The following is a 27,994-nucleotide window of genomic DNA, read 5'->3' as shown; positions in this document are numbered from 1 at the left end:
CTGAATGGCTCCTCCAGACCTGAGCAACCCTGGGTTTTAGTCTTGCATCCATCTCTACCCAGTGCAGCACCCAGGACAAGTTCTTTAACTCTCTGTCTGGGAGAACATTCCAGGTGCATATGTAAAAGTTAGGCTATCTTTTCTTGCCGTACTACATGAGTTCACGGAGAGTGATTTCTTGGTAGCTTCTTGAATTTTATTTCAGTAAACATTTAGCAAGTGCTAGTATGTGCTAGATACTATGTCAAGAGCTGGATATGAGGGAGATATGGCCCCTCCCCTTAGTGTTCCATATAATAGTATCTCAAATTGGTACATGGAAACAGAAGTGAGAGATACACATTTTCATGCATAGGTTCATTTCTTCATGTTAAAGATGAAGAAGCCCTGGGCCTTATCCTCAAGGAGCTTACTTATTAATATTTGCTTTACACTGATTTACAGAAATAGAAGAGGGAGGTAGGATTTTTGAAAATCCTTCTGTGAGTCAGCACACAGTAAACATTTACTATGTCCTAGTCACTAGGCTCGATGCCAGGGATACAAAAAAGGTGAAAACTACTTCCAAGAAGCGGATAGGAAACAAATTAGAGAGCGAGGCAGTGAGTACCCTGCACTGTGACTAAGCAACCACCTCTCCCTGGAGGACTTGAAGAGTTTGTCCCTGAGGAAGGACCCAGGATCAGATCTTAAGAGAACATTTCTTGCTAGGTAAAGAACAGAAGAGAAGGGAGGTGGCCAGGAATACCACTCGACAGATGCGGGGAGAAAAGGAGAAAGGTAAGCAGGGGGTCCTGACTATGCCAGGATTAATCCACAATAAATGTGCTGGAATTTAGGGTCCCCTGACATTATCAGTGGGGACTTTATTAAAATGCACTGAACTCTGGGAGATTCTCAGATCATCCTTAGTGAATAAAGGTTCTGGGCATAAACTTCAACTGAGAATAAGGAATGGGGAAGAGCCCTGAAGATACCCCATGTGAACAGGGATAGCAACTGGCAACTAGGACCAAATCAGACTTGCAGTCTGTGCTCAGAGAACTGATGGCTCCTGGGAGCACTGTTTTTCAGTACTTCTCAAACTTCAGCGAGGGAAAGAATCAATGTTGTTTCTTGTAAATCCTCCAGAGAACCTGGTTCTATGGTTCTGAAGACAGGTAGGTCTAAGATTTTGCCTTTTTTTCCCTTAACAAACACCCCCTTGATTGAGATGCAGATGATCAACAGACCGCAATCTAAGAAGTACTGCCTTCAAGCTGGACCCAGGGGTCTGATGGAAGAGATAAAAATTCCACAGCTCTGAGATGCGAAACCCTAAATGTTTCAAGAGTATACCCGAAAATCAGATGCTGTCACTGTATGACATACTGACTCACCAGAGCCACATACAGAGCTACAGGGGTGAAAATATTTTATGCATTTGCCCAGAAGCATCAAGAAAGTGAAGCAAGCCTCGAAGAGTGTTTCTGCAAAAACCATGGGATAACAATTTAAAATTTGCTATTTCTGGGCGTATTGCTAATTCTGCTTTACTCTTCCATCTTGTCCTGGCATGTTCCTGCAGGGCTGTACTCTCAGCACCTGCTATGGCCACACGCCTAAAGGACAAGCTGAGGCCCAGGTGGAGGGAAGGGAGGCTGATGAACTCTGCCTCTGCCAGGAACCAGTCAGATCTGACCAGTCATTTCCCCAAGCTCAGTCACACTAACCCCTCTGAGAAAAGGGAAAAATCGTCAGAAATGAGGTAGACAGGGCGGTTCAAAACGGGGCATAAGTGGAGGCCAGAAGCTTTTCATCCATCTTCTGAGCTTGCCTTGCAAAAACGAGTCTTGTTTCAGTTTTCCTGAAGAAAATAGGACAAATTATCTTCTTTTAGGCTAAAGATAAGGTAAAACTGCAAAGCCATTCAAAAAGTATGTGAACTTAATCACCAAGGTTTCTATTTTTTAAAAAGTTTTTTGAATTTAACTTTCTAACGGTCAGGCTGATATTTAGGAAGTTCATTTCAGATATAGGTAATAAATCGATCTTTTTGTTTAACCTTAGTGTTACCAACTTTAAAAATCACTGGTTTCTCAGCCCTATTTCAGTGTAAGGCGGAAGTCGACTCAACGGGTAACATTCTGCAGGGAAAGACTGACACCTGCAGGAGGACTGTGTCACTACATGGTAAAATCCGCAGGAATTCTCAAAAATCAAACAATTCGGCAATGCACGGGTTACACACTCAGCATATTGCCTGGCATACAACAGCCTCTCAACAAATGATGACTGTTCTTACTTGATGGTGAATGGTGGCTGTACATGCTTTTGCAATGCATTTCTTGAAATTAAAAACAAAAAAGCCCAAGGATGAAAAGGGTCAGAGGCTATTCAAATTATTCAGATCATTCTTCTGTTTTGCATAGAAACAGTTGCAGACAGATAACAGTCTGTCTTGTTTTTAAAAACCTTACAGAAAGAAATTCTATAGCCTCCCCCATCCACATTGTGGCTCTACAGCCTTCAGCAAGGCCAGGCTTAGGCAAACTCCGTTAGGTATATAAATTTAATTTAAGGAGCTCTATCTCTCCTTTCAGAATAGACACCACCTCCCAATTTAGACCACCTGTTCAATAAACATTTTTGTTCAGGTACTACGTTCCAGGCACTGTGGTATTTAACCTGTGAACAATGGTGCCCAATGGCGAACTAGACATGTTTCCTGTTCTTGAAAAGTTTCCAGTCTGCTGATCCTGCAACACTCCAGGGTGCTCCTGCTTCCTTTTCTCTGCCCCCAACCTCGTTTTCAGCTCCTCATTTATTCCTCCTTATAAACACTTGATGCCAGGAACTTCCCATAATCTTCCACACTCCCAACAAAACTAAACTGCCTGTGCTTCATTTTCGCAGAGTTCCAGTCTAGGTAGCAACTAGCTGATCTGGTAAACTATTCCATGCCAAGGGCTAATGGATCATATCACGAAGGTAATTTGAACACATTTTAATGGGGTCTTCCTGAAGAAGACTAATCAAAATCATTCAGACCTTTGTGTTGGACTGATGGAGATGATATTCAGAGTTAGGCATGGCCATGTGGTGCAGCCCTACCTTGCCCATGTGGTACCTAGCCTCCAGAGAACAGAACCAAACCTTGATTTTTTGGTTTAGCGCCACTGTTTAAACCTATCTTCTTATGAGCCTCAATAGAGTTGAAACATATACCCAATCATTTTTTACTGTAGAGTAGCTCCTTTATATTCCTGGTAAATGTCTCTTTTCCTTCTTCTTTCTGACATACAGAGGTTCCCCATAGTAATCCAAAAATAACATTGAAAAATGCAAAATTAGGTCAACTTGCATTTTTTGTCAATTACACTTATCTTCCTAAATTTTGCAGAGCAAGTAGTCAGGTGGAAAGGCTACCACTTCTCAAATTTATAAATTCTAATCAGATACAAGATGATTAGTAAGCTACTATTCCTACTTGTTGTAAATGGTGATCTCTCTAAGTAGTTCTTGATCTGTGCTCTTGGCCGTTCTCCAAGTGGGTGTTTGTTTAAAATTCTGGGCTCTGTCAGTGGTGATCTTGTTTCTGATAGCATTTAATTATTAAAAATCAAAATATATTAGTCCACATTAAGAAACACAATTCCTTCACTTAGTTGAACTGAACTGTAGTGAATGTATATTCATTACCAAGAAAAAAGTCAAGAAATATAAGGTTTGTGTCCCAAGATATTAACTTTTTCAGTGGGGCATAAATTGCTTTTCTTTATATTAATATCTATCTCTAATGTTAAGAAGGCTCATTGGCAGATTATAACAAGTGCCCTTGAATATTTCCTTGGATCTGATTGGGTTTTTTTAAGCTATTCTTTAAATCCCCTGGACAACATGACAAAGTATATAAATAAGCCTTAGAAATTTATTCCTCAGGAAATTAAAAATGCCATAGAAGAGTTTGGGATTAGCAGATGCAAAGTATTATACATAGAATGGATAAACAACAAGGTCCTACTGTATAGCACAGAGAACTGTATTCAATATCCCGTGATAAACCATAATGGGAAAGAATATGAAAAAGAATGTGTGTGTGTGTGTGTGTGTGTGTATACACACACTGAATCATTTTGCTATACAGAAGAAATTAACATGACATTGTAAATCAACTATACTTCAATAAAATACATTTTTTAAAAAAGATAAATCCAAATTTAAAATTTATAAAAATGCCATAGGAGAAAGGAACTGAACATTATTGATGCCTTTCGTACACTTTGTACATGTTATTTCATCTGTTTCTCTTGACAGCTCTGTCATGTCATGTCATGTAGGTTGTTTAGAAGGATCCTCACCTAACAGATGAGAAAATAAAAGCCAGGAGAGATTCCGTAACTTGCCAGTAAGCGATATTGTTCAGATTCAGCCTCGTGTCCATCTGGGTCTAGAGCACATGCTCCTTCCATGATAACTGAAGAACCTTATTCTAAGTGCTGGGTATGAATTTCAAATAAAAAGATAGACTTGGTATGAAGTGAGAATGCTATCAAGGTTGTAGCACCTTTATGGTGTCCAGTGGAACACCATAAAAATAGAAAAAAATTTTCAAGGGATTTGTGTTTACATGTTTAATGTTATGTTAGTGATTAACAAACTATGTTTATCATTTATGGAGGCTTTTCAATGTAATTTTCAAAGTGCAGCCATTTAGAGATTAAACATTATAGTGCAGTGTCTGCACATCATTTGTGAGAAATCTAACCTCACTATTGCTATAAACAGTTTAGGATAAAAACCCTGACTCCTAGAGTAATGAAGAAGCTTATCACATTTAAGCTTTATTGATTTCTGCTCTGCAGTATGTTTCAATGTATTTAGAATATCATTCTTGTAGCTAACGTGATTGACTATGCAATTAGTAGAAACAGATTTATTTGATCCTAATATTCACTCTAAAGATTTTGAACAATGTTATTTGCTCATTCCTTTATTCATTAAAAATTTATTGTAAAACAGTTTGGTGTTCCATATAAAACTAAGCATGCAATTGCCATATGACCATGACTGAACAATTGCATTTGGGGGCATTTATCCCCAATAAATGAAAAATTATGTTTATATAAAAATCTGTACACTATTGTTCATTACAGCTATATCTGTAATAGCCCCAAACCGGAAATAACCCAGATGTCCTTCAACAGGTGGTTGGTTAAACAAATGGTGGTACATCCATACTATGGAGTACTATTCAGCCCTAAAAAGGAACACATTATTGATACATGAAACAACCTGAATGAACTGCCAGGGAATTATCCTTTTGGAAAAAGCCAACTCCAAAAGGTTACATACTGTATGATTCCATTTACATAATATTCTTAAAATGACACAATTGTAGAAATGGAGAACAGATCAGTGGTTGTCAGAGGTTAAGGAGGGGATGAGAGTAAGAGTGAAGTAGGTGTGACTATAAAAGACAACAGGAGAGATCCTTGTGGTGATGAAAACATTCTGTACCTGGGCCGTGTTTGTGTCAATATCATGGCTGTGATACTGTACTATAGTGTTACCACTGGGGGAAACTGGGTGAGGGTACAACTCTATTATTTCTTACAATTACATGTGAGTCTACAATTACCTCCCCACAAAAAAATTAATTTAAAAAAAAATGATATTGGGACTTCCCTGGCGGTGCAGTGGTTAAGACCCCACGCTCCCAATGCAGGGGGCACAGCTTTGATCCCTGGTTGGGGAACTAAAATCCTGCATGCTGCACTGCATGGTCAAAAAAAAAAAAGATACTAAACACCTAAGGCACTGGAACTGCAAACAGAATAAAGATTCCTCAAAGGACACTAAATACCTACAAGAAAGAAGGTAATTCCACTGTAGTGTGGTAAATTCAGTTCCACAGTTTGCCTACACACCAAGGGGACACAGAGGAAAAGCACTGAGACTATATCTGGAATAATGGTATATGAAAAGTTTCCCAGAAAAGGTAATGCTGCAGCAGAGACTTGAAAAATTAATCGGAGCTATTCTGGCAAAGAAAGGGGAAAAATTGGTGAAGGGCATTCCAGGCAGAGGGAGCAGCATGTGCAAAGGCAAGGAGATTGGAAATAATGTGGTGCCTTCAGGAAACTATGAGTAGCTCGGTATGTCACGTGTCTGGTGGGTAAGGCTGCTGGGAGAGACAAGGCTCATCTCAATCCTAGGTCAGGGTCTAGGTCTTGAGGTATACTACTGTAAATGGCTTGAAGTATATCCTGTAGGGTATAGCTAGAGATTATAGGTTTGACTGGCTCTCCATCTGTTTATATAGCAATAAATAATATTTAGGTTTTAAAGAGCATGGAGGTGGAGAGTGAATTATGAGTTGCAGGTGGGGACCAGAGGTAGCTAGTGACATATTATAGCAGTGACAACAGGAATGAAGAAAAGGGATAAATTTGAGAGACAAAACAGAGACAGAATCCAACAGTATATGGTGACTATCTGAATGTGAGAGAGGAAGATAAGGGAAGAATCTAGGGCATAACCGCAAACGAGTAGGACTAGAATGATGCTCCCCAGCCCAGAGCAGACATCCCTAATTAATAATTATAGGGGGGAAAGGGGGAAGACGGTGGAAGAGTAAGACGCAGAGATCACCTTCCTCCCCACAGATACACCAGAAATACATCTACACGGGGAACAACTCCTACAGAACACCTCCTGAACGCTGGCAGAAGACCTCAGACCTCCCAAAAGGCAAGAAACTCCCCATGTACCTGGGTAGGGCAAAAGAAGAAAGAATAAACAGAGAAAAAAGGATAGGGACGGGACCTGCACCAGTGGGAGGGAGCCGTGAAGGAGGAAAGGTTTCCACCCACTAGGAAGCCCCTTAGCGGGCGGAGACAGCAGGTGGCGGAGGGGGGAGCCACGGAGGACAGCACAGCAACAGGGGAGCGGAGGGCAAAGCGGAGAGATTCCCGCACAGAGGATCGGTGCCGACCGGCACTCACCAGCCCGGGAGGCTTGTCTGCTCACCCGCCAGGGCGGGCGGGGCTGGGAGCTGAGGCTCGGGCTTCGGTCTTATCGCAGGGAGAGGACTGGCGGCGTGAACACAGTCTGAAGGAACTAGTGCGCCACAGCTAGCCGGGAGGGAGTCTGGGAAAAGTCTGGAGCTGCCGAAGAGGCAAGAGACTTTTTCTTCCCTCTTTGTTTCCTGGTGCGCGAGGAGAGGGGATTATGAGCGCTGCTTAAAGGAGCTCCAGAGACGGGCGTGAGCCGCAGCTAAAAGCGCGGACCCCAGAGACGGACACGAGACGCTAAGGCTGCTGCCGCCACCGAGAAGCCTGTGTGCGAGCACAGCTCACTCTCCACACCCCCCTTCCGGGGAGCCTGTGCAGCCCGCCACTGCCAGGGTCCCGGGATCCACGGACAACTTCCCCGGGAGAATGCACAGTGAGCCACAGGCTGGTGCAACGTCATGTCGGCCTCTGCCGCCGCAGGCTCGCCCCGCATTCGCAATCCCCCTCCCCCCAGTCTGAGTGAGCTGGAGCCCCTGAATCAGGGGCTCCTTTAACCCCGTCCTGTCTGAGCGAAGAACAGACGCCCTCCGGCGACCAACACGCAGAGGCGGGGCCAAATCCAAAGCTGAACCCCTGGGTGCTGTGTGAACAAAGAAGAGAAACAGAAATCTCTCCCAGCCTCAGGAGCAGCGGATTAAATCTCCACAATCAACTTGATGTACCCTGCATCTGTGGAATACCTGAATAGACAACGAATCATCCCAAATTGAGGAGGTGGACTTTGAGAGCAAGATTTATTATTTTTTCCCCTTTTCCTCTTTTTGTGAGTGTGTATGTGTATGCTTCTGTGTGAGATTTTGTCTGTATAGCTTTGCTTTCACCATTTGTCCTAGGGTTCTATCCGTCCGTTTTTTTCTTTAAAAAATTTTTTTTAATAATTATTTTTTTATTTTAATAACTTTCTTTTATTTTACCTTACTTTATTTTATCTTATCTTCTTTCTTTCTTTCTTTCTACTTTTTCTCCCTTTTATTCTGAGCCGTGTGGATGAAAGGCTCTTGGTGCTGCAGCCAGGAGTCAGTGCTGTGCCTCTGAGGTGGGAGAGCCAACTTCAGGACACTGGTCCACAAGGGACCTCCCAGCTACACGTAATATCTAACGGCAAAAATCTCCCAGAGATCTTTATCTCAACACCAACACCCAGCTTCACTCAACGACCAGCAAGCTACAGTGCTGGACACCCTATGCCAAACAACTATCAAGACAAGAACACAACCCCACCCATTAGCAGAGAGGCTGCCTAAAATCATAATAAGTCCACAGACACCCCAAAACACACCACCAGACGTGGACCTGACTACCAGAAAGACAAGATCCAGCCTCATCCACCAGAACACAGGCACTAGTCCCCTCCACCAGGAAGCCTACAAAACCCACTGAACCAACCTTAGCCACTGGGGACGGACACCAAAAATAACGGGAACTATGAACCTGCAGCCTGCAAAAAGGAGACCCCAAACACAGTAAGATAAGCAAAATGAGAAGACAGGAAAACACACAGCAGGTGAAGGAGCAAGATAAAAAGCCACCAGACCTAACAAATGAAGAGGAAATAGGCAGTCTACCTAAAAAAGAATTCAGAGTAATGATAGTAAAGATGATCCAAAATCTTGGAAATGGAATAGACAAAATGCAAGAAACACTTAACAAGGACCTAGAAGAAATAAAGATGAAACAAGCAACGATGAACAACACAATAAATGAAATTAAAAATATTATAGAAGGGATCAATAGCAGAATAACTGAGGCAGAAGAACGGATAAGTGACCTGGAAGATAAAATACTGGAAATAACTACTCCAGAGCAGAATAAAGAATAAAAAGAATTGAGGACAGTTTCAGAGACCTCTGGGACAACATTAAACGCATCAACATTCGAATTCTAGGGGTTCCAGACGAAGAGAAAAAGAAAGGGAATGAGAAAATATTTGAAGAGATTATAGTTGAAAACTTGCCTAATATGGGAAAGCAAATAGTTAATCAAGTCCAGGAAGCACAGAGAGTCCGATACAGGATAAATCCAAGGAGAAACACGCCAAGACACATATTAATCAAACTGTCAAAAATTAAATACAAAGAAAACATATTAAAAGCAGCAAGGGAAAACAACAAATAACACACAAGGGAATCCCCATAAGGTTAACAGCTGATCTTTCAGCAGAAACTAGCAAGCCACAAGGGAGTGGCAGGACATATTTAAAGTGATGAAGGAAAAAAACTTATAATCAAGATTACTCTACTCAGCAAGAATCTCATTCAGATTTGATGGAGAAATTAAAACCTTTACAGACAAGCAAAAGCTGAGAGAGTTCAGCACCACCAAACCAGCTTTACAACAAATGCTAAAGGATCTTCTCTAGGCAAGAAACACAAGGGAAGAAAAAGACCTATAATAACAAACCCAAAACAAGAAAATGGGAATAGGAACATACATATTGATAATTACCTTAAATGTAAATGGATTAAATGCTCCCACCAAAAGACACAGACTGGCTGAATGGATACAAAAACAAGACCCATATATATGCTGTCTACAAGAGACCCACTTCAGACCTAGCGATACATACAGACTGAAAATGAGGGGATGGAAAAAGATATTCCATGCAAATGGAAACCAAAAGAAAGCTGGAGTAGCAATTCTCATATCAGACAAAATAGACTTTAAAATAAAGACTATTAGAAGAGACAAAGAAGGACAATACATAATGATCAAGGGACCAATCCAAGAAGAAGATATAACAATTGTAAATATTTATGCACCCAACATAGGAGCACCTCAATACATAAGGCAAATACTAACAGCCATAAAAGGGGAAACTGACAGTAACACATTCATAGTAGGGGACTTTAACACCCCAGTTTCACCAATGGACAGATCATCTAAAATGAAAATAAGGAAACACAAGCTTTAAATGATACATTAAACAAGATGGACTTAATTGATATTTATAGGACATTCCATCCAAAAACAAGAGAATACACATTTTTCTCAAGTGCTCATGGAACATTCTCCAGGATAGATCATATCTTGGGTCACAAATCAAGCCTTGGTAAATTTAAGAAAATTGAAATTGTATCAAGTATCTTTTCCGACCACAATGCTATGAGACTAGATATCAATTACAGGAAAAGATCTAGTAAAAAATACAAACACATGGAGGCTAAACAATACACAACTTAATAATGAAGTGATCACTGAAGAAATCACAGAGGAAATCAAAAAATACCTAGAAACAAATGACAATGGAGACACGACGATACAAAACCCATAGGATGCAGCAAAAAGAGTTCTAAGAGGAAAGTTTATAGCAATACCACCCTACCTTAAGAAACAGGAAACATTTCGAATAAACAACCACACCTTGTACCTAAAGCAATTAGAGAAAGAAGAACAAAAAAAAAAAAAAACCAAAGTTAGCAGAAGGAAAGAAATTATAAAGATCAGAAATAAATGAAAAAGAAATGAAGGAAATGATACCAAAAATCAATAAAACTAAAAGTTGGTTCTTTGAGAAGATAAACAAAATTGATAAACCATTAGCCAGACTCATCAAGAAAAAAAGGGAGAAGACTCAAATCAATAGAATTAGAAATGAAAAAGTTGAAGTAACAACTGACACTGCCGAAATACAAAAGATCATGAGAGATTACTACAATCAACTCTATGCCAATAAAATGGACAACCTGGAAGAAATGGACAAATTCTTGGAAATGCACAACCTGCCAAGGCTGAATCAGGAAGAAATAGAAAATATGAACATACCAATCACAAGCACTGAAATTGAAACTGTGATTAAAATTCTTCCAACAAACAAAAGCCCAGGACCAGATGGCTTCACAGGCAAATACTATCAAACATTTAGAGAAGAGCTAACACCCATCCTTCTCAAACTCTTGCAAAATATAGCAGAGGGAGGAACACTCCCAAACTCTTTCTACGAGGCCACCATCACCCTGATACCAAAACCAGACAAGGATGTCACAAAGAAAGAAAACTACAGGCCATTATCACTGATGAACATAGATGCAAAAATCCTCAACAAAATAATAGCAAACAGAATCCAACAGCACATTAAAAGGATCATACACCATGATCAAGCGGGGTTTATTCCAGGAATGCAAGGATTCTTCAATATATGCAAATCAATCAACGTGATAAACCATATTAACAAATTGAAGGAGAAAACCCATATGATCATCTCAATAGATGCAGAGAAAGCTTTCGACAAAATTCAACACCCATTTATGATAAAAACCCTGCAGAAAGTAGGCATAGAGGGAACTTTCCTCAACACAATAAAGGCCATATATGACAAACCCACAGCCAACATCGTCCTCAATGGTGAAAAACTGAAAGCATTTCCACTAAGATCCGGAAGAAGACAAGGTTGCCCACTATCACTACTCTTATGCAACATAGTTTTGGAAGCGTTAGCCACAGCAATCAGAGAAGAAAAGGAAATAAAAGGAATCCAAATCGGAAAGATGTAAAGCTGTCACTGTTTGCAGATGACATGATACTATACATAGAGAATCCTAAAGATGCTACCAGAAAACTACTAGAGCTAATCAATGAATTTGGTAAAGTAGCAGGATAAAAAATTAATGCACAGAAATCTCTGGCATCCCTATACACTAATGATGAAAAATCTGAAAGTGAAATTAAGAAAATATTCCCATTTACCACTGCAACAAAAAGAATAAAATATCTAGGAATAAACCTACCTAAGGAGACAAAAGACCTGTATGCAGAAAATTATAAGACACTGATGAAAGAAATTAAAGATGATACAAATAGATGGAGAGATATACCATGTTCTTGGATTGGAAGAATCAACATTGTGAAAATGACTCTACTACCCAAAGGAATCTACAGATTCAATGCAATCCCTATCAAACTACCAATGGCATTTTTCAGAGAACTAAACAAAAAATTTCACAATTTGTATGAAAACACAAAAGACCCCGAATAGCCAAAGCAATCTTGAGAATGAGAAATGGAGCTGGAGGAGTCAGGCTCCCTGACTTCAGACTATACTACAAAGCTACAGTAATCAAGACAGTATGGTACTGGCACCAAAACAGAAAGATCAATGGAACAGGATAGAAAGCCCAGAGATAAACCCATGCACATATATCACCTTATCTTTGTTAAAGGAGGCAGGAATGTACAGTGGAGAAAGGACAGCCTCTTCAATAAGTGGTGCTGGGAAAACTGGACAGCTACATGTAAAAGTATGAGATTAGATCACTCCCTAACACCATACAGAAAATTAAGCTCAAAATGGATTAAAGACCTAAATGTAAGGCCAGAAACTATCAAACTCTTAGAGGAAAACATACGCAGAACACTCTATGACATAAATCACAGCAAGTTACTTTTTGACCCATCTCCTAGAGAAATGGAAATAAAAACAAAAATAAACAAATGCAGCCTAATGAAACTTCAAAGCTTTTGCACAGCAATGGAAACCATAAAGAAGACCAAAAGACAACCCTCAGATGGGAGAAAATATTTGCAAATGAAGCAACTGACAAAGGATTAATTTCCATAATTTATAAGCAGCTCATGAAGCTCAATATCAAAGAAACAAACATCCCAATCCAAAAATGGGCAGAAGACCTAAATAGACATTTCTCCAAAGAAGATATGCAGACTGCCAACAAACACATGAAAGAATGCTCAACATCATTAATCATTAGAGAAATGCAAATCAAAACTACAATGAGATGTCATCTCACACCAGTCAGAATGGCCATCATCAAAAACTCTAGAAACAATAAATGCTGGAGAGGGTGTGGAGAAAAGGGAACACTCTTGCACTGCTGGTGGGAATGTGAATTGGTACAGCCACTATGGAGAACAGTATGGAGGTTCCTTAAAAATCTACAGATAGAACTACCATATGACCCAGCAATCCCACTACTGGGCATATACCCTGAGAAAACCATAATTCAAAAAGAGTCATGTAGCAAAATGTTCATTGCAGCTCTATTTACAATAGCCAGGACATGGAAACAACCTAAGTGTCCATCATCGGATGAATGGATAAAGAAGATGTGGCACATATATACAATAGAATATTACTCAGCCATAAAAAGATACGAAATTGAGCTATTTGTAATGAGGTGGATGGACCTAGAGTCTGTCATACAGAGTGAAGTAAGTCAGAAAGAGAAAGACAAATACCGTATGCTAACACATATATATGGAATTTTAGGGAAAAAAAATGTCAAGAAGAACCTAGGGGTAAGACCAGAATAAAGACACAGACCTACTAGAGAATGGACTTGAGGATATGGGGAGGGGGAAGGGTAAGCTGTGACAAAGTGAGAGAGTGGCATGGACCTATATACACTACCAAACGTAAAATAGATAGCTAGTGGGAAGCAGCCGCATAGCACAGGGAGATCAGCTCGGTGCTTTGTGACCGCCTGGAGGGGTGGGATAGGGAGGGTGGGAGGGAGGGAGACACAAGAGGGAAGAGGTATGGGAACATATGTATATGTATAACTGATTCACTCTGTTATAAAGCAGAAACTAACACACCATTGTAAAGCAATTATACTCCAAGAAAGATGTAAAAAAATAATTATAGGACTTCCCTGGCTTTCCAGTGGCTGGGCTTCGCCTTCCATTGCAGGGGCTGTGGGTTCGATCCCTGGCCAGGGAGCTAAGATCCCACATGCCTTGCAGCCAAGAAACCAAAACATAAAGCAGAAACAACATTGTAACAAATTCAATAAAGACTTTAAAAATGGTCTGCATCAAAAAAATCTTTAAAAAAATATTATACTCTTTACAACTCAAATCAGCTCTCCCAGGAGCCACTACTTATCCATCAGGGTTAGCAAATGAGTTGTATTTATTTTCCACCTCTTACATTAGACAACTGCTGAATTTATAGATGGATGGTGGTGTTATCCAAAAAATGGGTGAAAGAAGAATTGAAAAGAAAAAGTTTGAACTTGCTTCAATATGTTCCTGAGTTTGAAGGTCATGAGAGACATCAAAGTGGAAATACGTAATAAGAAACTGGATATTTAGGTGTACAGCTCAGGATGGAAATTTGGGAACTAGGAGCATATATGTGGAAATTAAACCTTAGGAATCGAGACAGTTACAGTGTAATTACACTATGTAAAGGGACAAGAAAAAGAGATCAAGCACAGAACCCTTAAGAACATGGATATTTATGTGATAGGCAAAAGAAGAAGTGATCACAAAAGAGACTAAGGTAGTATGCTACGAAAAATAAGAAAATCAGAATATGGTTACTGAAACTCAGGAAGGAAAGAAAGGGAAAGTGGTCAGCAATTAAGTGCTGCAGATAAATCAGTAAAATAAGGACTAAAAAGAACTTATTAACAGAGACCCACGGAAGATGGTGATGGTGGTGGCATCACAGATTTTGGACCCAGCCCAATCCAGGCTGATCTCATCTTGAAATCTTAATTGCATCTGCAAAGACCATTTTTCCAAATAAGGTCATATTCACAGGTTTCAGGAGGACATACCTTTTTGGGGGGAAGAGGGGCACATTCAACCCACTACAGTGTGACAAACATGCAAAATGCCTTCACCCCAGGCCAACAACCCCAAAAGTCTCAACCCATTAGAGCATTAACTCTAAAATCTTATCTAAATATCATCAGCTCAATAGTCTCAAATCTTATCTAAATCATCTAAATCTGGTATGGGTTAGACTCTGGGTATGATCTATCCTGTGACAAAATTCTTCTCTATCTGTAGAGTCTGTGAAACCAGAAAAAATGCTATCTGCTTCCCAAATACAAGGGTGGGACAGACACAGGATAGACATTCCCATTGCAAAAGAGGAATAAAGGGGTCTCCATTCCCAACTAAGCTCCAAATCCAGCAGGACAAATTCTTTTAGGTTTCAAGGCCTGAAAATAATCCTCTGTGGCCTGATGCTCTGTCCTTTGGGCCTATGACGGGACCCTGCCAGTCTCTGTGTCACGGGGGCTCTGCCCTTGAAGACATTCTTCCTTTTTCTTGAAGGGTAACACATGTTTGCAAACAAGTAACTCTATCAGCCAGCTTCCTGCCTGTAGAATCTCAGAAGTCCACAAGCCTTCCTTCATTTGGTCCTCTCTCTGTCCCCTTCAGTTCAAACTGTCAGCGTTCCTGCTAATACAACTTTCTCAAAAACTGTGTGTGCCTCCTCTGTATGACATGGAGGTCTACTCCATTAGACAGAAGGGTCCCCACAGATCTTTCTGGATAGCCCCATATCTATTCCTGGCTTCTGCTGAATGGTTGAGTAAATCCGTAAGTTACAAGACAATCTCTTAAGCAAAAGGTTGCCCAGCCATATCCTTGACCTTCTTTCCAGAGCATGCTTTTCCAACAATGAATTTCCTAATTTTAGCATTCTTTGTGATCTAGACAGTTTGAGAATCTCCCAAATAACCAAATGCTTGTTTCTTTTTGCTTAACAGTTCCTTCCTCCCATTTATCTCTTTCCTTCATGTTTCACTATAAGCAGCAAGGAGAAACCAGGCTGATTTTTTAGCACTTTCCCTGGAAATCTCCTCAGCTAAATATCCAAGTTCATCACTTTTAAGTTCTGCTTTCACCCAACAATAGAACTCAATTCAGCCAAGTTTTCTGCCACTTTATAACAAAGATTTCCTTTCCTTCATTTTCTAATGCTATGTTCATTTCCTCCTGAGACCTCCCCAGAAGAACCTTTTAACATTCACATTTCTACCAATATTTTGTTCATGACAATACATGTATGCTCTAAGATGATAGAAGCTTTCTCTACTGCACTCTTCACTTCCTTCTGAGATCTCATCAGCATTTCCTTTAACATCCACGTTTTTACCAACCACCCACCACTTCAAGGAAATCTAGGCTTTCTCTATCACGCACTTCAAAATTCTTCCAACTTCTATAAACTACCCAATTCCAAAGCCACTTCCACATTTTTAGCTTTTGTTACAGCAACACCCCTTTTCCAACACCAAAATCTGTATCAGTTGCTTAGGGCTGTCACAAACTTGGTGGCTTAAAACAACAGAAATTTATTCTCTCAGTTCTGAGGTCAGAAGTCCTAAGTCTGTAGGGTAGGCCACTCTCACGCTAACGGCTTTGGGAGGGAATCCTTCCTTGCCTCTTCCAGCATATGGTGGCACCATGGGCCACGGGTTCTGTGGCTTGTGGCGGTATAACTCCAATCTCTGCTTCTGTCTTCACGTGGCCTTCTTCTATGCTTGTGTCTCAAATCTTCCTCTCCTTTCTCTTACAATGACACCAGTCATCAGATTTAGGGGCCACCCTAAATCCAGAATGATCTGGAGATATTAAACTTAATTATATATGCAAAGATCCTATCCAAATAAAAGTCACATCCAAGGTGTCAACTGAAAAAGAAAGCACAGCATGAGAGCTGTGAGTTTCAGCTTTATCTGGCAACTTACTGAGGACTTCAGGCCGGGAGACAGCCAAAGGGAAAGTAAAAACAGACAGGGGAATGTTGGAGATACATCTGAGAGAAAGGTAAGTGACACAGCAAGATCCATGAGGCGACTAAAGGGAACATGATCCAGAAAACAGGTAGCAGATTGACCTGAAGTAGCGGGTTCAAAGGGGTCATTTCTACTGAGACAAAGGAAAGGAAACAAAGGATGGGCTTTAACTTGGGGTGAGCTTAGAGGGGGAGGGTTAGCAGCAGAAAGTTGAGGAAGTTCCCACTCTCTGACCTCTCGTTTCTCTGTGAAAGGGGAAGGGGTTGATCTGCTAATGTTAAGTGGTGGGTGGGGAGTAGAAGGTGTCCAGCAAATGTTAGAATATCCAAAGTGGAGTTGAAAGTTCCACAGAAACTGTAAACTGAATTTGCAGAGATACCAATCCACGGCATTTTTGTCATCTTCTTCAGCGACTTGGGTATGGAATTAAAGAAGATATAGTTAAGTTGATGAACTGTTTGTGGTTTATTGTTTCTTCAGATCAGCCTCATTTGACAGGAGGGTTGCAATCATTGGCAAGGAACTGGTTGTGGTGATGGGGAAGGAAGGAAAAGAAGGTGCTGATAAAATGCAGCCAAGGGAGGAGATAACTCCAAGGCTTGAGAGACTGAGTGAACAGGGAATCAGGGTTAAAAACAGATTCAGGAGGAAAGATAATGAGTTCATTTTCACTGTTTCAGGCTTCCATGTCCAGTCCTGTATGTGAATCCAGATGTACAGAAAGGAGATCTGGCCTGAAACTACCGATTTGTGAGACATCAGCTTAAAGATAGTAACTGAAGCCACGGAAATATAGAGAGTAAAAATAGAATACATTTTTTCAAAAACTGAAGAAAGAATCCTAAAACACACCTTGGTTTAATACTCAGGTGGAGAAACAGCAATTATCAAAGGCCTCTGGAATGGACAGGCCGAAAAGTAAGGAAAAAATCCAGGTGTGAGTTGTCTCAAAAGTCTAGAAAAGAGAGTTTCATGGTGGGGGGTGCGGAGGGGAGGCAGTCAAAATGTCAGTTTGCTGTGCAGATTGGTAAAGATGACTATCTAAAAGATGTCTTATTCATCTCTGTTTTCTGGGACAAATGTGTGGCACACAACTGGAATTCAATAAATGTAAACTTCCATGGTGCGTCCATTCCAATACCTGCAAGTCTCGCTCCAATATCATTTTACAGCTATGAAAAAGAATAAACAAGAAGGAACGAGGGAAGGGAAAAATATCTTAGATGCTCCATGAAGCCCAGATGCTCCATGAAGCCCCCATGTCTCTCCATCCCAGATCACTGAAAGCCATCCTATAAAACAAGGCACAATCTGAGTGTCCCCAAACCTCAAATCCCTGTAGGACACAGACTGATCACAGCAACAGTAAAAATTTGAAGTTTCCTGGCTCTTGGGCCCATGTGAAGGTGTAGGACTCCCAACTCCTCGAGAATTTCCTACCCCCTACCACAAGTGTATTAAAGGCAAGATGTGTCTCTCCACAGGTGCTTATGATGAGATGCTGCCATTTTCTCAGTAACTCTTACTGGGCAGTTCAGTTCCCCATCCTGTCACTTCAAGCGCACTGAGATTTCTGCTAGATGCAGCTGTTGATCCCCCACCAGGAGGGGGAGCCCCTGGCATTCCTTTACCAGGCATGCTACTGATGTCTTCTGTCAAGCACCATGACTAAACAGCCAGAGCCCTCAAAGTGCAAAATCCCACAGCTATCTGTGGGGAACTGTGCCCTCTCCCCTTTGCGTTACCACTGTTAGAGATGCCCCAAAGCAATGTGGCTCCTGCTTCCATTGCCTTACAGGCCTGAGTGGAAGAGGAAATAGAGCTCTTTCCACTTTTTTACTCATAGACCTCTTTTTCTCTCTAGATTCAGACATGGATTGTTGCTATATCTATGTTTTCATATCTGTCCATTCATTTCATAAGGGCGGGTGGGAGTTAAGTACTTAGTGTTAAAGACTGCTTACTTTAAAAATTAAACCACGTGAATGAATTAGAGAGAACTGACATGGGTTATAAATGATTGAAGTCAGTCCAGAAGTCATTTTGCAACAGGTTTCACAACAATAAAAGCAGCTGCCATTCCTAATTCTTCACTCTAGTGTCTCACCATTATCATAATGCAGCTGCCGTTCTCAGGTCTCTGTCTCTGATGATCTCTGGGCATCTTTCTACTTCTGTTTCAAATACCAGGTTACAAGCTCTCTTCCCGCATCTCCAGGCCAAATTCCCAAGAAAGACACTGATCGAAGAAAGCTAATTACCGTTGCTCTTGCATGGACATCTGTGTTAGGACATTTCATGGGCCACTGATCCATCTTTGGGTCAGCGGTGGCCACATTCCTGTGGCACCAGCGTGAATACATGCTGAAAGAACTTCCCAGAAGACTTCTATGAGCATGGCAGGCATTCTCAGGCATGATCTTCCTCCACTAGGAAATGAGAATTCCTATACACAGTAACCTTAAGCAGAGCTAATGTACTGAACACACAGTAAGCTTTTAAATATTAGTTTTGGCTTCATGGCTTAAAAAAAGGTCTCAGTGTTTCCTTTTACATGACATTTAAGTTCGCTTAGGATTTATCTAAATTTGTCTAGTTTTATCTATTAATATATCTTCCCTTGAAATCTAATAATAGATAACATTTTGGGGGGCTAACAATATGCTCGGCAGTTTTCTCCGAGTGTTACATGGATTCACTGATTTAATCCTTACAACACAAAGTACTGTTATTATCCCTATTTTACTAGTAAGAAAACTGAGACGCAAAGAGGTTAAATACTTGCTAAGTAAATGGTTGAATTCAAACCCAGGTAGCAAGGCTTCAAAGCCCAGAAGTTAATCAGTAAACCATACTGCCTCTCACACAGCAACTAATATTACTAACACAATAACAAAACATAAATAATAGGCATCATGAATGATTCTCATCATGCATGTAACCAAACAATGGGCTAAAGATTCTACATATATGGATGCAAAACTGATGTTTTGCCCTGTTGCCATTATGAATAAGCATTTGCATCATAATTCGTAGCCGGAGACAAAGCTATAACACTTGTCCCCCAAATTTTGATATATTTCATCTTTATCATTAAGTTAGGTATACTTTCTCATTTCCATTGTGATTTCTTCATCAACCCATTAAATACTTAGAAGGGTTTTGTTTCAATTCCAATCATTTGGGGCTTTTCGGTTTTCTTGTTTATTCCCAGTTTGTCTGTTGTGGTCAGGGAAAATACTCTGAATGCTTTTTGGTGCTTTAAATGTGCTGGGGCTTTCTTTATGACTCAGCGTATGCTCGGTTTTGGTATAGTTCCATGTACATCAGTTTTCCTCTATTTCCAACCACTTGCAAGGACTGACCTTAGCCCAGAAAACCTCGAAGGTCCCCTCTGACCCCAAGTGTGTGAGATTTCACGATAAAAAGTAACCAGTGAAGAGTTAGCTCTAGTTCCTATTTTTCTTCCAGTTACTCTTTTCCCCTTGATTTTCAAAATGTAACACATATTGCTTCTAATTAAAAACAGAATAAGAAAAAAAAAACCACTTGAATTCGCTGTACATTACCGCGCTCTTCTCACGGAAGAGGTGAGGCCGGCCGCCGCTCGTAAGCGCTCGAGCTGCCCGTGAACCCCAGGCGAATCCCGCAGGTCCTTGCTTACAGTCGCACACGCGCGGACTGCGGCCCCGCCCCCTTCCCAGCCGCGCCGGCCCCAGCCAGGTCCGAGGGGCGGGGCCCGCCGCGGCGTGCTGACGTCAGGGAGGGCTGCGACGCTGCCGGGTCCGCCGGGGTGCTGACGGCGGTGGCCGCCCTGTGAGCGGAGCCCGGCCTGGGCAAAGGCAGGGCCGTAGGACCTCGCGCCACGTCCGGGCTCCGGGGCGGGGGCTGCGGGGGCGAAGCCCCCTCCCCGGGGAGGCGGGGCCTGGGCAAGCTCCCCGCTTGGGGAGCGGCGGCGGCCAGGAAGGATGCATCAGAAGCTGCTGAAGAGCGCACATTATATCGAGCTGGGCAGCTACCAGTACTGGCCCGTCCTGGTGCCCCGCGGCATCCGCCTCTACACCTACGAGCAGATCCCCGTGTCCCTCAAGGACAACCCGTACATCACCGACGGCTACCGGGCCTACCTGCCCTCCAGGCTGTGTATCAAAAGGTACAGTCTGGCCGCCTCCGCTGGGTGCGCCTGGGGGGCGCGCCGGCGGCCCCTCCTCCTCACCTACAGCCTTTTTGTCTGGTCCGCCTGCTGCTTTCCCCGCGTTTCTCCGTGCCCATCATTTCCTAGCTGTCCCAACCTTTTCATCCCTTTCTGCCACCTCTCCTTTCTCGTTGTCTTTGCTTCTTCCGCCACCGGGCTACTTGATCCATGGACTAATGATAGTAACAATGGTCATAATCACTAACTCCTGTGGGGCTTTGCTCTTTACAAAGGAATTTTTACATCGTTTATTCCATTTGGTGCTTATTGGGATACATGTTGGAATCGACCCCACTGACAATGACTGAGCCATACTTGCCCCTGTGTATACCAAAGCTTTGTTTATTTTTAAGGCAGCCCTATGGAAATTCAGATGTTTGGGGCCAGATAAGTGCCTGTATAATAGGAAACAAGTTCACAATGCCATACATTTAGAAATCCTGGTTTATTCATTCAGCAGATAGTATGGAACCCCTGCTAGGTGCCAGGCACCCTACCAGGTCCTGCAAAGAACAGCAGGTATGGCCCTTGTTCTCATGAAAATACTGAGGTCTAGCCTGGGTGACACACATTAAAGAGCTAGTTATACTATTACATAATAACCATTGTGAAAAAACGCTGTGTGGGAAAAGCACTATAGCAAAGAGAGCCTATAACAGGCACTGCCCTCCACTAGAGCACTATAGAAGTGTCTTTAAAAAAGGAATTCCGTCATCATTTAAACTCTTAAAATTGAGTCCCTTGAAAGCCTGGGTTTAAAAAAACAAAACTGAAAAATTAGTGTTCTAGTTCTTCGACTAGCTTTCTGTTAAAACTCCCTATATGTACTTAATTACAGGACCCCACTTTAAGAGAATTAAGATACCCATGTTGCTTAGCTCCAGGTCACTGTAGTGACAAACCCCACTGCTGGAATGTGAGCCATTGAATTGTTCAAGCAGCAACCACATGTTTGATTCTTGATCTTGTTTTTGGCATGGTCTTACCCCAGTTCCTTTGCCCTGCTTGCCTTTAAATTGCTTCTCTGACTCAGGGTCACAAGGTGACATCACTGTCCATCCCTACTTGGCTTCGATGCATGGCCCACAGTACTTCACAATTTGAATCCTGAGTGCCATTTTCCTCCCCATTGACTCCTTTGCATAAGTTATTACACAAGAAATCAGAGCTGGGCTCTGCTGTGGATGTAGAGTTCCATAAGGATAGAGCAGGTAGTCAGTTGCCTTAAATAGTTTTATACCCACCTCTGCATTCTAATATTAGGGTCCAAATTTCATGGATTAAGGAGTGAAATATAGTGCTTTAGATCTTGGGCTGTTGAGTAAAAAAGACTTGGGTGTGCAGATCTGCCACTTAACAGCTGTGGGACCTTGAACAAAAGTTAACCTCTCCCAGCCTTATTTTCCCCATTTGTAAAAGTGAGGGTAATTACAGTATATGCCTCAGAAAGTAGTAAGGACGAAATGGGATTGTGTATGTAAAATGCTACACAGAGCCTGGTACATAATAAGCACTCAATAAATGGTGACTTGTTATCACCATGGTCATTGAATTTGAAGCCAAATAGATGATGATGATGATGATGAAGTTGATTGTTGATTTTGAAGCAGAACAGAGTATAGGTCTAACTTCTCATAGAATAAGAGTAGATCCCCTACAGGGGATATTCTGCTAAGTGCTCTTCCCACCAGCTTGGTCTTTTCCAGGTTCAGCTTTTGTCCTTTGTCTAGAGGGACGAGGACACATTTTGGATATAAGGAGAGGTTTTGTACGTCACAACTGTTCTGCCAATACTCTGTTAGTTGGAAGGAACATGTCAAGATTATGCCTCTCTGCTCAGTTAATCAGGTTATACTGGGTTTCACCAAATGAAAAGTTCTGAGGCAACAGGCAGAATGTGGTATTGGCTGTCAAACAGTCCTGGGGTTAGATGTGTCTCTTCACATCCCTGCATCTCTTCTCCCACTCCCCAGTATAAGTAGTTTTTATACTTGATGCTTATACAGGATAAAGCCTGAAATCCATGATACAGGATCCACTTTATCCTTGGTGATCGTCTGATTGTGTGAGACCCTGCTATGTTTATGACATGGGAAAATATGAACCATGGTGACTGCTGCAAATTCAGTATTAGAGTTATACGTTAGTGCTTACCAATAAGGATTCTGAATCAGTGAAGGTCAAAGACTTTAGTTTAAACAAAAGATTAGATTTTGCAAGAGGATTTCAACCTTTAGTCATGACATCACCTTTTGATAATCTGATGAGTCTTATCCACAGCTGGAGAAACATTTCACAAAATTAAGGAAGGAGCTGGAAGGGACTTGCAGCAGCATCTAATCCAGCTCCCTTGTTTTAGAGATGGAGAAATTGAAGCCAGAGACGTTAAGTGACTTGCTCATGATCCCAGAGCTAATTTGTTGCCCAGGGTGGGAGTGAAGGGACAGTGAGCCTCCTGACTCCTGGTCCGCGGGGAACACTCTGCACCGGCCTGCACTGCCAGGGCTACTTAAACTCAAACCAGTTAGGGCGTATTGAAAGAGGGCAATTAGTACTGATAGTAAAAGTAACCTCTTGTCGTTCCAAAAAAGGAATAAACTCATGCCACCTGGAAACTAGTTTGGTTTCAAAACCACCACAGCAAAGTTGTTGCAGAATGCCTGTCTTAAAGGACATTTCCAGTGGATCCATTTGTATTTATCCTGCTTCTCTCAAGTCCATTTAACTTTGCACTTGCATGTAATGAGTACTAAAAAGGTATTTTAAGTTCATGCCTAACCTTATACTTAGCGGGTTTTCAGATACCTATTACTGAGTGTCAGAGTATGGTAGCTAGCACCCAGTTTTAATCTGCTCATTCATTTCTGTAGACATTTAGCATCTAATCTGAGCAAGACACTGTGCTTGGAACAGTAGTGTCATAAAGATGAATCATGCCAGCCATCAGGGAGTTGATAAGCTGGAGGATGAGGTGGAATTTATACATAAATAACTCTAATTGAGGAAGGAAATGGTAAGTATAATAGAGGTGAGCAAGAAAAAACTGTAAGATCCCAGGATTGATGGGAAAGGTAAAGATGGGGTTAAGGGCTTAAAGTAGCACGTATTAGATAATCCCCAAAATTGTCCATAACCTTTTAAATGCTGACAGTGAGCGAACAGATATGAATCTGAGCTGCACGTTTGGTTTTTTCCAGTTTGTTTATTTTATCTAATGAGACGGTAAACATCTGGAGTCATTTGCTGGGTTTCTTTCTCTTCTTCACACTGGGAATATATGACATGACATCTGTGTTACCTTCAGCAAGTGCATCCAGAGAAGACTTTGTAATTTGTTCTATTTGCCTTTTCTGCTTCCAGGTAAGTCATTTCATAAACACTATTATTGGTAAAGAGAACTTTAGTCAGACAAGCTTGGGCAGGTGACCTTACTTCACACCCACAACTTGCTTTAAAGAGCCCCCAAATAGCATATAGGTTTTAGCTTATTCACTTTCATAATATAAGCATCCAGAGTATGTTTTTATGAGAGTGTATTTGGATGTTATTAGAGTATATTTGAAATCCAGTAAGTTTTAAAGATTGAGAAAATTTCTTTCTTTTCTCTTCCTTTTTTTAGACCTCTCTGCTTTAAGATTAATACAAAGATAGGAATCTCTGTACTGTGTTTGCCGACTGAAGTAGAACTCTGTTGTCTGCTTAAAACTTGTTTGGGAAGATTTCTCATCTTTTATATGTCTATGCCTTTTGTATTTGTTGTTTCCATACTGTCTTAGTTTTAATGTCTTTTTTTGTTGGTAATCTTTTCTCTCACTTTAATGTTAATTTCCTTTAGGTCTTTTGCACGTGCCTGATTTCAGATACTTTCAGTTTCTTCTCCTCTGTAGCCTCTTGTATGTGTTCCTCAGCACTTTAATTTTTCTTCTGGGATCTGTAACAAAGTGCCTTTAAAAGTTACGTTTAATAATTTTTCAAACAGGTAATTCTGAAAAAGAAAACTAACGTGGACCAAAATCCAGTTGATATTTTTTAAATTTTAAAAAAAATGAAGAGAGTACAAAAAAATCATAAAAATGAAAAGAAAAAGCTATCATGCCTCTCCCTCCAAACGTAGGCCAGCACTCCCTGCAGTTAACCTGCTGCTACTCTGAGAGGGGAATCGATAAGTAAACTGCACAGGTGTTGCTTTCATTGTGTAATAGTTTCAGGCCTTCATCATTTGACTCAAAACTTTGGACTTACATGATCAAGAAACACACTGGAAACATCTCTCTCCTCCTTTTCTTCTAATTCTAGCTCCTAGAACCATATTTTAAATTTCTTTGAGGGAAAGAATACTCTGTATTTTTGTGTTCTTATTAGAAAATTATTTTTTCTTTAAGTGTTTTTTAAAGTATACTCTTTCTCAGGTTTAATTTTTGTCCTGACTGGAGCCTAAACAGCTCTTTAAAATCTATCCCAATTTTTAAAATGGAAATGAATCAATTTCTCCATACTTAATTTTTAGATGTATCTTATAGACTAAGATGTGCTTAATATAAGAAAAATTGGTTTATACTCTACTGTTATACAGATATTATTTCCTTTGAGGATCCCACATGTTTTCCTCTACCCCAGGCCCTTTAGCCACCCAGCCACAGCTGGTTATTTCAGGGAACACACATTCATTTTCATAATGGTTTAAGAAAGCAGTGCATTGCAAAACTGAGAAGACGAAATAATTAAAACAACTGCCAGTGAAGAAACACCCAAAGTGGTAAGAGTGACTTGGATTGTTCAGCAGGGCAGTAGAATCCTCTTCTCCTAACTGCTAGTGCACTGACCTTTCTGTTACACACAGTACAGCTTCTAAAGACAAATGAGCACATTTTCCCTACTTGCAGATACCATTTTTATTATTTTTATTTTTATGAAATTATAACTTGTTCACCCAATTTCCCCAAATTCTTAGAGTTAGCAGGCAGCATGGTAAACCATAAATATATGTATTAATATTGATTTACATTTAATTTTTTAAAGATATAACATTTTTACTCTTTTTACTTCTACCCTTTTTACGTGCTCAGTGCTTTCCTACCAACCAGAGTTTTTTAATAGAGTACATTCTGAATAGTAGAATGTAATTTTAGGGGCTTTGAAGTCTTTCTATGTTAGAGAAGAATAGAATCTGAGAACACCTTTCCCCAGATTCAGTTCATTAACATTCAGTTCAAGAAATATCTTTCTAATACCTCTTATCTATATCCAGGCACTAAGTTGGCATCGGGAATACAGTGCTGAACAAAACCAGCCTGTCATAAAGATCAAGTCACCCAGATAGGTGAGCAGAAGGGAGAGTGAGGTAGGGCAATGAAGCAGAAAAAAGAGTGCCTAAAGGACCAGAAGCAAGAGACAGCTTAGCACTTTCTGGACCTGTAGGTGCTGGTGTTTGTGGTTAAACCCTAGGAAAATGGAGAAAGGTAAGACTGGAGAGATAGATAGGCAGGAGCCAGATCCCGAGGCATTTGGTTATCATGGCAAGGAGCTTAGATGTAGGATGTCATGCTCTAATTACCTGTCCACCTGGATGGAGTGAGATACTCCACAGAAGGAAACTTTCCAGAAAACGGAGACATACTCAATGTCAGATAATTTTTCAGTCAGTTTTTTAAGCAACTCTAACAACATGTCCCTTTTAAAACAACATACTAAGTCTAGGTTAACTTTTCTAAAACTCAGATGTTCTCTATGAATACCGTATATTTTACTTTCCTCTTGATACTGTAGTTTTTCTCTTTCCACTTTTATTTACCTTTTCACAATGAAATTAGCTTTATTGTTGTTATTATTACTATAACATATACTCATGTAGAAATTGAAGCAAACACAAAAGTATTTGGAAGAAAGTAAAAGTCATTTGAAATTCCACTTCCACATTTGACATTTGGGTTCAGATTCCTCCAGACGTTTGTGTATCACAGCTGCCTCACACCTGCCTGCCTACCTTTCCTATCTACCTCCTTCTGAGCTGTGGTCATCTCTGTGCTTGCTGTTTTGTGTCACTCAGCATTGTGATGATGAGATCTTTCCCTGTCAGTGAGAATATACACCTTCATGTTCTCTGAATTTACTGTGTTTTATCTCAGGGATAATCAGATAAAACAAATAACCAAGCTTCTTAGAGTTATGTTTAATTGGGTCAATAAACTCTGACTTGTAGTAGCCAAAGCCACAGACTGTTAAGGATTTTAGATAGTGGATGAAGAAATGAGATTATGGCTAGGAACCTTGTTTTGAATATTGATATTGAGGCTGTGGCGACTTAGGTTGGTTTAATGGTCAGACTACAGAATAGCTAGATGACCATTTATCTGGCCCATTTTCCCTACCCCCACTGTCCCTGGCTTAGTGTAGGCTCTGGTCATTGCTTCCTAGGGCTATGCCTGTAACCTCTCATCTCAGCCTTTCTGTAAGGGTGCACTTAAAATTTTCAGAAGTATCACACAGAGCCCATAATACTGAAGTTAAAACTCCTTGATGTATAGGATCTGTCATAATCATATCATGAAGAAGGCCTCATAGCATTCCTTAATGATGCTGTGTTTCTCAGTATGCTGCTTTTCCTATGGGCCCTCCAGTAAACCTGTGCACACCTTTATTTATGTCCTTGATGAATGCCAGGTCAACTTAAGGTGCAGCTCAGGTGGCAACCCTTCTATGAAATATGTAGCTCTTTTCTGCCCACCACTCCCACCCACAAGTACACACATGCACCCACAGACCTGGTACTCTCCCTCCTCTATTTTCTAACTGTGCTCTGCACCGACTTTTCCTATAGGACTTCCTATATCACCATTTGTTCACTTGTTTCTGAAAAATGTCTTTGAGAGTAGAGGTTTCATCTTTGTATCCCCACTGTATGACACGCTGTAGGTATTTAATGGCTAGAGGGAGTTCAGCTGTGGAAACCTTATCAATCTTCAGAGCAACTGATAGAATTACGTTAGGTTTGCTCTCAATCTGATAACGTATAAAATCAGCATAAGTCATAATTATTTTTCCTTGAACGCAGCAAAGCTATGTTTAACTTAGAAGTAAACTCTATACAATGAAGTCTCATACAGACATAAAAGGTCTTAAGTGAAAAAAACAAATAGCAGAACAGACTGTATGATTCCGTTTGATTAAGAAGTATATATGGTGTTCTTGTGTGTGTGGACTTCTATATCATAGGTATCTGATACGTTTATTGAAAATATCTGGAAGGACAC

General features: G+C 40.8%; 1 protein-coding gene and 1 long non-coding RNA gene across 5 annotated transcripts in view; one reads left to right on the top strand and one right to left on the bottom strand.

Annotated features, from left to right (window-relative positions):
- The window catches only part of LOC115864371 (uncharacterized), a 311,733-nt gene extending 291,505 nt beyond the window's left edge, over positions 1 to 20,228 (bottom strand). For both annotated transcript variants that reach the window (XR_009563861.1, XR_004043933.2), the window contains exon 1: positions 20,119 to 20,228. This is a non-coding gene — a long non-coding RNA (uncharacterized lncRNA). The remainder of the gene's footprint in view (positions 1 to 20,118) is intronic.
- A 97-nt stretch (positions 20,229 to 20,325) lies between these two features.
- The window catches only part of PAQR3 (progestin and adipoQ receptor family member 3), a 29,665-nt gene continuing 21,996 nt past the window's right edge, over positions 20,326 to 27,994 (top strand). For all 3 annotated transcript variants that reach the window (XR_004043931.2, XM_030877968.3, XM_030877966.2), the window contains exons 1-2: positions 20,326 to 20,702; positions 23,942 to 24,104. Coding sequence is in view for 2 of the 3 variants with exons in the window: in XM_030877968.3 (XP_030733828.1) it covers positions 20,518 to 20,702; positions 23,942 to 24,104 (348 nt within the window). In the remaining variant the exon portion in view is untranslated. The remainder of the gene's footprint in view (positions 20,703 to 23,941; positions 24,105 to 27,994) is intronic.

Source organism: Globicephala melas, chromosome 5 (assembly GCF_963455315.2).
Source record: "Globicephala melas chromosome 5, mGloMel1.2, whole genome shotgun sequence".
NCBI classification, from domain to species: domain Eukaryota; kingdom Metazoa; phylum Chordata; class Mammalia; order Artiodactyla; family Delphinidae; genus Globicephala; species Globicephala melas.
Note: the sequence above shows the minus strand (reverse complement) of the source record. Positions and strands in the feature narration are given on the sequence as shown.